The sequence below is a fragment of the Typopeltis vanoorti genome, chromosome 13 (genome assembly GCF_054136105.1).
Source record: "Typopeltis vanoorti isolate ZY-2024b chromosome 13, IOZ_Tvanoo_1.0, whole genome shotgun sequence".
In the NCBI taxonomy this organism is placed as follows: Eukaryota; Metazoa; Arthropoda; class Arachnida; order Uropygi; family Thelyphonidae; genus Typopeltis; species Typopeltis vanoorti.
This window is the reverse complement of record NC_143561.1, coordinates 76,745,698-76,759,741: the sequence shown is the minus strand read 5'-3', so window position 1 is coordinate 76,759,741 and position 14,044 is coordinate 76,745,698. Positions and strand designations below refer to the sequence as shown.

At 34.9% G+C, this 14,044-nt stretch overlaps 1 protein-coding gene across 1 annotated transcript in view; it reads right to left on the bottom strand.

Annotated features, from left to right (window-relative positions):
* ALiX (programmed cell death 6-interacting protein-like protein AliX) overlaps positions 1-14,044 on the bottom strand; it is a 200,917-nt gene that overhangs the window by 43,369 nt on the left and 143,504 nt on the right. The window contains exon 9 of the mRNA XM_090402630.1: positions 7,664-7,787. Coding sequence (XP_090258756.1) covers positions 7,664-7,787 — 124 coding nt within the window. The remainder of the gene's footprint in view (positions 1-7,663; positions 7,788-14,044) is intronic.

The following is a 14,044-nucleotide window of genomic DNA, read 5'->3' as shown; positions in this document are numbered from 1 at the left end:
AAATCTTGCAGACCTGTACTAGATTTATTTAGAAGTGTAACACCTGCACAAAGAAAGAAAGTTAAGATTAATATCACTGATGGACGTTTTTTTTTTTTCTTCTAATCTCTTTCCCATGCTATATGAATTTATTCAAGTGGATCTGCACCATATCAGCTTTGTTCTGTCGTGTCGTCCCTTCTTTCTTTATTATGTTATTGTGTGTCTTATCTCTCTCATTGATATATTGGGACAACTCATTTAATATTAGCCTTTCTTATTACAGTTGCAATATCAAGTTCTATCGCACGTGTCTCTATGTTAAGTAGGTTGTGTCATTGTTATGCGATCCACATTAATAATAAGCTTAGCCTTACGTGTCGTTTCTCTTATGCTCCTTCTTACGTAGCTTAACCTTTAAAGGGCCACCAGAAGTTTACCCATTCCTTGAATTCTATATATTATCCTGATCACTCAGGAAAATTTATTTTTTTTACTGCGCCAGCCTGAGCCTTAAAGTTAGAGATAGACACTGCCTTTAGGTTAAATATAGAATATCAGGTGCTACTAACAATATAAATTAAATTCCTAGAAACCTGGGCTCTCTGGCATAATTTTACTCTTATTTGCAGTCGTGCCCTTGCTTTCAATTGGGGTATTCCCGCGCACGCACACACACACACGTTCTCAGGTTCGATATTTTATGAAGGGTCAGGGTCAGTCATCATGATCAGAAACACACATAATTAAAGAATCAGAACATTTATTAAATTCAATTAGTAATGCCATACAAGTTAAATTGATCATCAAAACTAATGTTAAATCTCTACCTTTCATTCACTCTCTCAGTCTTAAATCATTTTATTCGCTCTCCTAGAGTACCACCTTTCCGAGTTTGAAATATCTCATCGTCTCACCCATTGGTCTCCATTTGGGTGACTTCACCGATTAACATATGGGACTTCTTGTTTCGGGGAACGTATGCATCATGATGCCTTCTAAGATGTGATGCCCACGGGTGCTTTCTGATCTTACAGTATTTAGGGTGATCTTTGCCCTATGTTGTTGAATAGTACGCATTCTTTCACGCATTTATTCAAGAAAACATAGTCATTTACACAGATCTTAATTTTTCACTCTTTCTTTTAATACAAATTTCAGATTGCATTCTCTTAAATGCAATAATAGATAAGTACTCTCACTAGAACAAGTGAGAGTACTTATCTATTCTTTTTCTTTGGTTTTCTGCCGTCCTTCGTTCCGAATCTGGTTGTCTCGATTTTTATCACCACGTGGGTTACACGTGCTCGCTTGGGCTGAACGCTATACTTCTGCTTAGGATTTTACGTCGATGATCTTCTCACCACAGCCTGCAGTTAATCTTGCCGAAACTCTACTGCGGTGTCATACCAAACTCTATCGTAAGTCAGCCGTCAAAAATGAGAGCTGAACTGCAAAGACCTCTCGGAGCACATGGAGAGAAAACTCAGGAACAAGAAAAAACGGGGGTCATTTACTTCCGTGTAGCGAGTTTTATTCGCTCTCCTAGAGCACCACCTTTCCGAGTTTGAAATACCTCATCGTCTCACGCATTGGTCTCCATTTGGGTGACTTCACCGATTAACATACGGAACTTCTTGTTTCAGGGAACATATGCATCATGATGCCTTCTAAGATGCGATGCCCGCGGGTGCTTTCTGATCTTACAGTATTTAGGGTGATCTTTGCCCTATGTTGTTGAATAGTACGCATTCTTTCACTTATATTATTTCATTAATAATTCCTTTCTTATTTTGCCCCCTTTTCTGACTTACATTCATGCTAGATGCTTAGATATAAAACTTTAAAATTTGCAAATTTCACAGATTATCATACAGGAAGTTGTTATAAACAAAAAATATATTTATACTGCTAAAAGATAAGTATGCATGTATGGTTTTTTTGTTAATTGTTAGATTCTAGAATGGTGATGTCAAGTAAAGTCTGAAGTCGCCTATTTCAGATCTAACAGTTCATTCTATTGTCTACTTCCATACTAATTCATCATCTTCACTAAAACTGTGTGTAAAAAGCTAATTTATTTTACTCATTCTAAAGATTATTTATTGAGAATGTAGGTGATGGTTTCACTGTTCTGATTATTTATATTACACCTTTTTATTGCCGATTTTTATGCTTAATGTCACTTTTCTCCATGTGATTCGTATAGATGATGAATAATACTGGAGATAATGTATAACTCTGTCTTACATCAAACTGTCTTCCTATACTTTAATTCAAACTGCTGACTACTAATGGAAATACAGAGCCTGAAATGCAGACTAGGTATTGCTCTAAATTAAGGATACCAAGAAATTATATACTTGGTTTAATCCTTTATCCAAGTGTAAGCAAACAAAGTTTGTGCCTGAAGTATTTTCAGGACTAGAGCAACTTGTATAGGTATTGCTCTGAATACAAACGGTATTGTGCAGTATAGTGTCATGTAGCTTGTGTCCTGTACATATGTAAGTTTTCTTGATGATGACCTCAATACATAGGTCAAAATGGAGAGTATTATTTTCTTAATTAAAAGTAAAGTAATTACTCCAACACGTGCTTGTCTCCATAAATTCTTCACTATGAACTGTAAGAAGAGTTTGTTGAACAGAATAAATACAGGTAATCCTTGCATAACACGATACTTATACAATGCGGTTTCGATATAACGCAGTCTACAAATTGCAGTACCCCTTGTTCACCATGGTACTAATACAATGCAGTTTCGATAAAAATACGGGCCTACAAATTGTAGTAACCCTGTATCTTTTCATGTTTTTCACCACACAACTTAAAAATCAAATTTTATCTTTGTTAAATTTGTGTATGTCCGTATCCTGCATGTAGTTATAGTGAATTAACCCCCCCCCCCCAGTTTATCTGGGGTTTTTCATCCCGCAAGCAGGCAAACTGGCCCCGTGGACACACACACACACGGATCTACAGCCATAAATACTTAACCCCCCCCATGAGGGGGCTAAACTCGACCCAATAGGGACAGGGGAGAAAACTCCATATGAATAAATAAATAGTTTATATGTTTTCTTAACTTACATAAATTACCTGAATTAAATAAAAATATTTTTTTCTTGGATATGTCATTGTTTATATAATTTTAAAAAAAAGTAGGATTATGTTCCAAATTTTATGTGATCTGAGTCGTGCATAACGTGATTTATATAATGCGGCATTTCTATGGAATCGAACATCTGCGTTATACGAGGGTTACCTGTATAGGTGCTAGGTTATATTTCTTGAAATTGGAAGTCTTCATACTGTTTTGAGGTTGCTGTAGGGATAAGTATATATCATATGTATGGCAGCAGATGTATTTTTTATGTTCTTCTAAGCAGATCTCTCAGTTTGACCATAATATGATAGGTTGCAAGAACAAGGAACCCTGTAAACATCTGGAACAGAGAGGAGGTAGAGGATATTTGCTCTAGGAACTGAAGTAATTCTGACTCAGGGTGGAACCAGACTGCAAATATATCATCAGCAAAACATAACCATATAAAAGAGGCTGAGAAATTATAATGTCAACAAGTTCTTTTTCTAGATGCTCAGCTCCATAAAATAATCAGCTAGGGTTGTTGAGACAGGAACTGCCCATTGCTGCTCCTTCTATTTTTCTTTGAACAACTTATGCCATATAAAATAGCTTGCATTGATGGTAAATTTAAATAGTTAAAAATGTCTCCTGGAAAATCAGATTGTAAAAACTGAGGTCTCTTATAGTGGTATGTAGGTGAGGAGACCACATCAAAAGAAACCATGATCTTGTTATTAGAGATATATATCTTTTATTTTCTCTTTAAAGTAAAGACTATTTTTGATATAAGTGCTGGTATGGCCAGTGAGATTACAAAATGATGAGAGAAAGATGTTTTGTAAGGTAATAAGTGGGAGACCAAGCCACAGCCCACTATTGGGTGTAGTGGGTTGCCATCCTTATGTATTTTAGAAAGACCATAGATACAAGGCAGATGGCATGGTGAATTCATAACCTCTCAACAGTAGTGGTAGCCCACAATTGTACATTGTCAAATAATTTTTTAATTTATTGATTTCACTTTTTGTTAGATCCATGCAAATAACACTGCTGTAGGTTGACTTATCTCTTAATAAGGTATTAATTTTACGATTATACTTGGTATTTATGACATTGGTATTTTCATTTAGTTTATCAAAGGCTGACAAATACCTTTGTCAACCTTTGATAACAATATTGGTGTTCTGAGAAGATACTTCTGAGAAGGTATATTTAAAGACAGTGGTTTTGTTTGCATAGAATTTGGGCAATATCAAAAAGTAATTTATTTTCATTTGTGAAATCTGTGCACAATTATCTAATACCATTTTCCACACTTACTATAATTTGTAAGGTATATGTCGAGGAGACGATGCAAAATCGGGATGTTTAGACAAAAATTTATATACAATCCAGCTGCCACGGTTAGACTCAGTTATTGGTTGAATGTTGTAGCAGTTCTTCCTTCTAATATTTCAAACTTATGAATTAATCCATGTTTAGGAATGGCATGTGCTCGTTTGGCTGAGGATAGTGAAATACAAGTACTTGAAAGTTAAACTACTTTCAAGTTCCAGAAGTTTATCATTATTTAAATAAAAATGTTTCTTTGTTTCACATATTTGATTTACTATCAACACCTTGCTTGCTGTTTGATAAATCTTCCATGCAGAATGCAAAGGGATGGTCTTTTTTAATTTTAACGAAATTAGGAATAATATCAGCAGTGCGACAATGCTTAAGGAACACTAATCTATTATGCAGATTAGCTTTCTTCGAATGCAGCTCACCATATCTTATATATTTCCAATGTTCCTTACTGTAGAGGTTTGTAATAAATAGTTTTAATGGAACATATGCATTAGACATATTTAAATCACTTTCCTGACTTACACATGTAAGTCAGAAAAGTGATTTACAGACTTACACGTGTAACAAAAATTATATAGAATTTTATTCAAAAACTCCAATATATTTCATCCAGCATTACATCAGGGAGCTGATTGTTAACTACAATCAAAACACAAATCACAATAATGAGTCTTGAATCATGCATATATTATCTTGTGTCTCAGTTGTAGCTGAAGTATATGATATTAAACTATTAGAGTTCAAAGGAACAATTGTAGAAAGTTACATAAATAAAAAGCTTATTAATTTATTTCCCCGTGAGTAAGTGTAAATCTAATTTTACAAGTATGGCATAGGTACTTCTTCAACAACAGCTTTTACTCTAATTTAATTCTGAAGTAGCAGAATAATTCAATAATTTTTTTGAAGACTATGCTAATGACAAAATGCTGAGGTTTACAACCAGTGTCCCATGTCAATGTTTTGAAATGCTCACATGTATTTGATGAAATAAAATATTTCAGAGTTTAGTAGATGGAATAAAAAGTTAATGGAGTAACTATATGTAGATGGAATAACTATATGTGGGAGAATCAATGCAATCTACAACTGGGCAGTAAGGCATGTATTGTTTTTGATTACAACCATTACAAAGCATTTGTTTTAGCTTGTAAATATCTGATAATGCTGAAAGAATAGCAATTTTTTTTCAAATGTTTAATTGCTGTAGGATAATCACAATCCATAATTTAAAATGGTCACTTCCATTTTCATGTCACTGCAAAAATTATTAAGCAAATAACAAAAAACTTGAAGATTTTTTTCTCCTCCATACTGGATCTTTTTTTTTTTTTTTTTGGATCACCTACTAAATAGTTATGAATGGCTGAAGTATGTCTTCAAACTAGCAAATATATACATATAATTCATCAAAATGTTTAGTATTCTGATTAAATACTAAATACTGATTTAAAATATATATATATATGTGTGTGTGTGTGTGTGTGTGTGTACATATGTATAGCATTAAGCGGCATACAAACATTGTACATTAATTGGTATACAGCTGTTAGAGAAGCTGGAGAAGATAGGATAGATTAAAGACTGGTCAGATGAACAGGCGATTGGCTCTGAACAATACCAGCAATTTAGGTATGGCAGGACAGCAACCTGAAAAGGAATGGCAACCTTTGGTATGGTATGCCATAAGGTTCTATTCTTGGCACCCCTAGTGTTTAACTTATTTGTTAATTACATCTCTTGTAGAATGACTGATATTTAATGGTTTACTAATGATGTAAAGTTAAACAATTTATAAGGAATGATACTAATATCAACTCCCTTCAGGAAGATTTAAATAAACTTTTAGCTGGGACCAAGGAAATGGAGGTTGCAGATAAGCATGAAGTGTCATATGTTGGAATGCAATCAAAGATACAAAGCTGTTATACTGTATTGATGGAGCTGTGCATCAGGAGATGGATGAGATTCTGAATTTAGAGATAGTCAAAAGTGGCTTGAAAATTCAGAGGGCTCATTTCAAGTGTTGCAAAAACTGCACAGTGCATTATTGCTATGATACAAAGGATACTGACAGTAGAGATAAGGCAGTGGTTGTGCCACTGAACAAGCTGGTCAGAACCCCACATGGTCTATTGTGCTCAAATTTGGTCACATAGGCTTTACTGAGATATGAAGACTATAGAAAGGGCCTAGAGACAGGTAACTAAGGCAATATATGAACTCTGGAATGTTTGAAGTCAGAAGGGATTATACAGAGCAGAAGGTGAGAGGGATAGAACAACAAGCCATTCTTGGAAGTTATGTAAAAGGTAAGACGAAGAGGGGAAATGGGGAGTAATTTTTTTGTATGGAGGGCAAAATGGCAAATGGAATGCACTGTTAGAGTATGCAGTGAATGCTAGGAATATATTTGAGGTTAAATACAATAGATACGTTGATTACTAGTTGACATTTCCCGTGACGAGCAACTGTGAAAATTATAAATAAAATTCTGCATTATTCATAAAAAAACTGTGCGAAAAACATTTACCTAATCTTACCACCTTTCTTTCTTATTAGATATACTCCAAATCTCGATGACCATTTAAGGGTTAATAAAGTCACGATTCTATGATGGTGTCTCAAATAAGAGTGACTGGAAGATAAGCGAAACTACAGGTGCTTCAGCTTTTATTTAAATAAAAGAAACCTAACATCAATAGTTTAAATCTGGGGAAACTATAACATTCAAGTTCATTCATCTTTCCTACCTACCCTCTTTGTGTCCTATGGTACAATAAACCTCCCTGCTCTTAAAACAATTATTTTTCTTTTTTATTTTATCATTTGCAAAGTTAGTCAAGGCCTTCCCTTTTCCTTCCAGAATCCAAGCCAAAGCTATCTTTGGAATTTCTCCTCTGCCCATTCAAAATACCCATTTCATCTGCATCTTTTTATGTCACTGTACATACCTTTTTTTTTTTAAATTTATATAACACATTTTTTATATGCTGTGGCTAAAATATTAAAAATATTTTATGCATAAAATGTTTTATTTCTTGTTTCATTATCAATTTCCATGTCTTTGACCCATATAATAATATGGTCTATACATTGTTACTGAAAATCTTTATTTTGGTTTTATAATATTTGGATACCTTAATCTTTATAAATTAAAGACTTCATGAAATTTTAAGAATGCTAATAATATTCAGATGACAATTTGTTAAACACAATAATTTCTGAATAATTAATCCTTACCCATTTAAAAGTTGAGTTTGCTCTCTAAGTTTACCAATTTCAGTATTTACTAAGTCAACCTTTCTCACTTCAAAGGCCTGTACAGCCTGCTGAACAGAAACTGGTAATAAGGCACCAAACAAATCTGAAAAATGCAATAAAATATCAAAATTCCATGTTAAGAGCAGTTTCCTAAATAACATCAGCAGATGCTGTGTGTGTGTATCCTGATTACACTTATTGCAAAAAATAAAATAAAATCTCTTGAGAAAACAAGTTTTACAATTAAATTCATTTTCTACCTTTTCTCATTATAATACAAAATAGTCTACTCTTACTATAAGCAAACTTTTGGGGACCAAAGGAATAGTTTGCTGTAGGACTTATTTCCTAAGAGCATTATGGCTATGGAGTTCTTAATTAAGACTTCAGTGTTATAGTAATTTGTTATGATGTTTGAAATAGTGGTTAACTCTATTCCAAATTATGCAATTTGAGAAAGCATAATATCAAATATGTAAATGTTGTGGCAATGAATGTTTAGATGAATGGTTCCTGATGTTGCATTTCATTTCATACACCAAAAAGCTTATACTGCATCACCTACATTAAAGTGATATTTAAAAATAAAAATCATTAGAAAATTCTATCCCCCCCTTTCAATAGTAGATAATTGTGTTAGTCTTCTGTTGATTCCTGTATCTATTTACCATTAAATAAGGCAGCTACCAAAACACAAGCAGTGACTGCTGTTGTTAGTTGTACACAACTTCTGTTAGCACTATTCCATTCCTATCTTTGATAATATTCAATTTGGGATTAAACTTATGCTTAAGGTCATGAAATAGTAACCCATTATTCTCTCATTCTGTCACATATTTAAAATTTCATTATCTACTCTATAAAATCCTTTAAATAACTTACATTTCTATCAATCTCCCCCTCTTGTACCTATCAACTAAACTTTATAGCCCACAAACCTTTGTTAATCTATCCTGATATGAAGCACTCCACAGATTAGTCACTAATTTGGTCACTTGCCTTTATCAATTTCTTGCAGTCTAGCTCTGTTTAATATATTACATTATTTTTTTTCATCCCAAAGTACATACACTTCTGAATGCTGAACTGACAATCATTATCCTTCCAAAACTGTGTTTTATATAAATTAACCTACAGGATCTCTACACAAGTTTTCTCAACCACTTTCCTTCACCAGTTTAATCAGCAAGCAACTGGATATTTTCCTTCAAATCATTAACATACAACTTAAACGGTAGTAACAACCCAACCTAAGTACAGGTGGCTTATAATAGAACACTGATCACCTGCCAAGAAGCTCCAAAGTTTGTACATTAGCCATCATCTTACCCACATCACCACCACCCACATATCCATTTCCAAAGTCCAGCAACATTATGATATAGCCATTTCTCTAGTCTAACTCAACTGTCACTTTATTCTAGGAAAGCGAGTACTTTAATATCAAGACCTAACTTTGCAAAGCTGTGTTGTTTTCCGAGTACGACATACATAGTGTGTCATATTCTTATTTCTGTATTCTGCCTTTGACAAATTTTCGGCATCCTTGCCTAATTCCCCTACCCACCTGAAGCCAATCAGTTAATCCAACACCTGTTCTTATTGTGGCTTCTTGCACACTGTACAAGTTAGCTATCAACTGATTAATGTGTTGAGGATAACCCATTTTGTAAGGATAACTCATTTTGTTATGTACCAGGAGACATAATCACCCTGGTCATTTTCAACTACTGGTGATCCTGTGAATAAAGACTATCCATCCCACTCAGCCTCTTGTTCTTCCTTTCAGTAGTTTAAGTTGATAAGTTCTTTTATGTTGTCCATCCAACTCTTTCATGGTCTTCCTCTTTTCATTCCCTCAACATAACTGCCTTTTCCAATGATTCATCAGCTCGCATGATATGTCTGAAGTACATCAACTTCTGTTTAGCAATCATCACCTGCAAGGAGAATTCTCTTTCTATTCTCTAAAACCTTATTGCTCATTCTTGCAATCCATGAGATTCTTAATAGTCTCTTCCATGCCACATAATTCAAATGAATCAATTTGGTTTCTACCTTTCTTCTTAATAATCCAGCTCTCACATCCATACATCACTACTGGAAATACCATTGCTTTGATAATTCAAACTATCATGGCCTTACTCACACTTCTATTTTTCATAATTTTTGTCAGGTTTAATATCACTTTTTTTCCATGACTATCGTTCCTTTAATTTCATTTTCACATTTACCATCATTTCTGATTCTGGACTCTAGTAAATCATAACTTGCAACAATTTCTATTTTATCTCTCTCTATTATAAATTCATTTAAATTGACAGAAGCCATCACTTTTGTTTTGTTGATGTTTAAATTAAGTCCAGCTTTGTTACTTTCCATCTTAACCAATCAACTGCTCCAGATCTTCCTTAGTTTCTGCTATGAGGAATGTAGCATCAACATATCTTAAATTATTTATTTTTCTGCTACCAATCTTAATTCCAGCTGGAATTAAGACTACTCTATAATATAAAATAAGCTTTTTTTGTAACTTTTTTTGTCAAGTTATTTGAAACGTTTTGAAACTCAGGGGCTAGCCTGAGTGTCGAGTCTTCAAAATTCGAGTCATCAGAATTCAAGGAAAACCGGCCTACCGGTCCGGAACTTGGGGGGGGGGGGGGATTAAAGTGATGGTTCTATAATTCTCACAATCTCTGGCTTTTGGGGGGGGGGGGGAGGGTAATGAATACTAATGTTTTCCAATCTCTAGGCCAGTATATTTTCTTCCAAGCCTGTTGACAAATTTCAGTCAATATATTCACTATTTCATCCCCAGCTGCTCTGAATAATTCCACTGACATACCTTCAGCTCCAGGAGCTTTTCCCTTTTGGCAACTGTTCTGCTGCTGATATCACTTCACTTTTCATTACATGGATTCCTCAACAAATTCGCATCTTTCAAATTCTCCTTCAATATTATTATTTTTCTTGTACAAATCCTCTACATACTCTTTCCATCCTTTTTTTCACAACTTCTTCCATCAGACATTTACCCGAATTACTTTTTATAACTCCTCATCTAGGGATAAACTTACCTGTAACATTTTTTTCTAAACAGATCTCTTGTTCTACCCATAATAATGCTTTCTTCAATTTCCTTGCACCTTTTCTTTACATGTTTTTCCTCATCTTTCCTAGCCTGTTTTTGGAAATCTGCACTCATTTTCATTACCTCCCACAATTTCACATGCACACAAAAGTTTTGGAGTAGTCTATGAAATACATTACTTAAAAGGGGGTCTCGACTCTTTATACTTCCCAATGATCTGTCTACTGCAAAGCATCTAGTATGGTACATTTGCCTTTCTTGAAACCAGCTTGTTCCTCAGGCATCTCCATCTCAAACTTTGCATCAATCCTATTTTGAATGTCTTGAATAAAATCTTGCTTGTATGAGCGATTAAACTAATACCTCTATAGTTCTTGCAATTCTTCATATCTCCCTTCATGCAGTGTTATTAATATCATCTCCCTTCTTGTAGTGTTATCAATACTAACTCTCCAGTCTTGGGGGCAATGATCCAATCTCCCATATCCTTGTAATCAAATTTATGGAACACTTAATCCTTCGTTCCCTGTAGCATTAATTCTGCTGGGATTCTGTCTGCACCTGGGGTCTTACTGTTGTTAAGCTGTCTAACTGCTCCTTCAATCTCATGTCTAAGTAGAGATGGTTCCAAATCATAATTTTCATGGTTAGAGGGCTCTTCCAAATTTTCCTTATTCTGCTGTACGGTTCCTCACAGCTCTCACATTTGCCTCAGTCCTGAAGATACTCGAGGGGCAAACTTTGTTAGCCTACACTTGGATAAAGGATTAAAGTAAATTTATTATAGTCTAACCAAGTAGAAAAAAAAACTTCCAACATCTTTCTCTAAATCCAGAGTAATTTAATAATAAAGTGGTACACCTTTTGGTAACTCGTATAAGTAAATATGACTTCTCCATTGCTTCTGCCTTAGTATCACCACTTCTGGGTCTGGCTCCCAGTAACAAGACCTCAATAAAGGTCAAAATCAGTCTGGGTAGTGGCCCTTCCCTTAATGCATAGCATTATACATGTCTGCAAGGAGATGTGCTTTGCATTATGGGAGATACTGAGACAAGGAGTGATGAGAGCTTGGTCCACCTTTACCATGAGTTGCTTCAGTCCTGAAGATACTTCAGGGGCAAACTCTGTTTGTTTACATTTGGATAAAGGATTAAATTAAATTTAGTATAGTCTAACCAAGTGGAAAAAACTTCCAACTGACATCCATTATATTAAGAGAGAGACCTCCAGGGAGTCAGGGACTCATTGAGGACAGCCACATATTACACGCACCAGCTATCATACTTATTCTTGAATTCATTCACACTACCTGCCAACACAACATCCAATAGCAATCCACCAACTACGCTCCATGCAAAGAACCTTCTCATCACTCCTCTACTTACACCCAACTTATACAGTTTCCAGCATGGCCTCTTGCTCTATCCCTCCACTCCCAGTCTATGAAAAATCTCTTCCATGTCAACCTGATAACCCCTGATTATCTTATGTCTCAATCATACCCCTCCCTTCCTCTTCACAAGGTTTGGCAACTTATATTCTCTCAATCTGTCCTCATATTCCACATTCTAAACACCACTGACCACCTTTGTGAATCTTCACTAGACCCTTTCCAACATATCCTCTACACCATGAAAACCTGGTGACCAAATCTGTGCACAATAATCCAGTGTTTCTCAAACTTCAGATATCTGCATACCCCTTCTTAAATTTTTATTATTACCAAGTACCCCCTTATCAAAATAATAATAAATAAATAAAGTATATTTCATTGTAAATGTCTATTTTATTTGAATTTATATGTTTATGTAAACAAAAAAATGATTTAATTTTAATACAACGAAATTTGGAATAGATTCCGTGCACTTTTCAGTGGAATGCTTCAGATGCGATTCATTAATTAGCACCGTTTTTATCCCAGTTGTCTGTAATTGCACTGTTTGTTGATAAATATATTGCACAGACTGCAAATGTCTCTATCTTATTCAGTGATACAATAAAATTACTTGTTTTTCTAGCATCTTCAGGAAAGTAACGCTGTTGGGGAGGGCGAGTTGTTTACTGCAGGGAGCGAGTGACTATTGCTAGGACGTGAACGTCGTAGCGATAGTAACTCGCAATTTGAGTAGGAGAATTCATACATAATATATAATTTATTGAGAAATACATACGTTTAAAATAATTATATTTTTCTTAATAATGATTCCATGTGTTAATGATGCATAGCCGAAAATTACCACGTACCCCCCTGAAGACCTTTCGAGTACCTCCGGGGGTGGTTACATGTACCACACTTTGAGAAACACTGCAATAATCCATATGAGGCCTGATCAAAGCTTTATACAGAAGATGAGATTGATGAGTGAAATGATGAAGGAAAAAATCTTTCACTCAATTATTCTATAGCAACTTGGAAATATCTTGGAATAAGTACTAAAGAAAGATATACTAATCATTGAAGGAGACTGGAATGTGAGGAAAGGACAATGAAGGAAGGGAAAGAATAGGCAAATATAGATATGAAGAAAGCAATGAAAAAGGAGAGGAGAAAGAATGCTTGAATTTGCCTTGAAGCATGAAATGATAATTTGCAACACAAAATTCCAGCAAAAAGACCGTAGGAAGTGCACATGGCAATCACTTGATGGAAAAACGAATAACATGCTAGACGTGATATTAACCAAGAGATGGGCTCATCAGTTCAGCAATGAACAAACGTTTCAAGGTGCAGACATGGAATCAGATCATAGTGATTGCCACTATCAAGTTGAAACACAAGTGAAGGCACAATTTCAGAGTTCAGAGAGGTAAGGGCAGTGAGCAGTGAAATCACAAAGTGTACAAGAAAGTTTTTGAGAAAGAATTGACATCCATTATTATTAAGAGAGACCGCCAGGGAGTAAGGGACTCATCGAGGGAAGCCACATACTACACACACCAGGTATCATACCTATTCTTGAATTCATTCACACTACTTGCACACACAATCCCATGGCATTCCATTCCAATCACACACCACTCTATGAGAGAAAAATCTAACCTTCATCCCCTTCTTAGAAGCATTCATTCATTCTCAGCTTCCAAGGGTACCCTCTTGTCCTTTTCCCACCCGCCATAAATTGAAAAATTCCATCTACTGAAATTCTGTATAACCCTTTCAGAAGTTTGTAAATCTCAATCATATCACCCTTCTTTCTCCTGTTTGCTAGTGTATACAGTCTACAAATTCTCAATCTGTCTTCCACAATCCTGATATCATTTTGAAC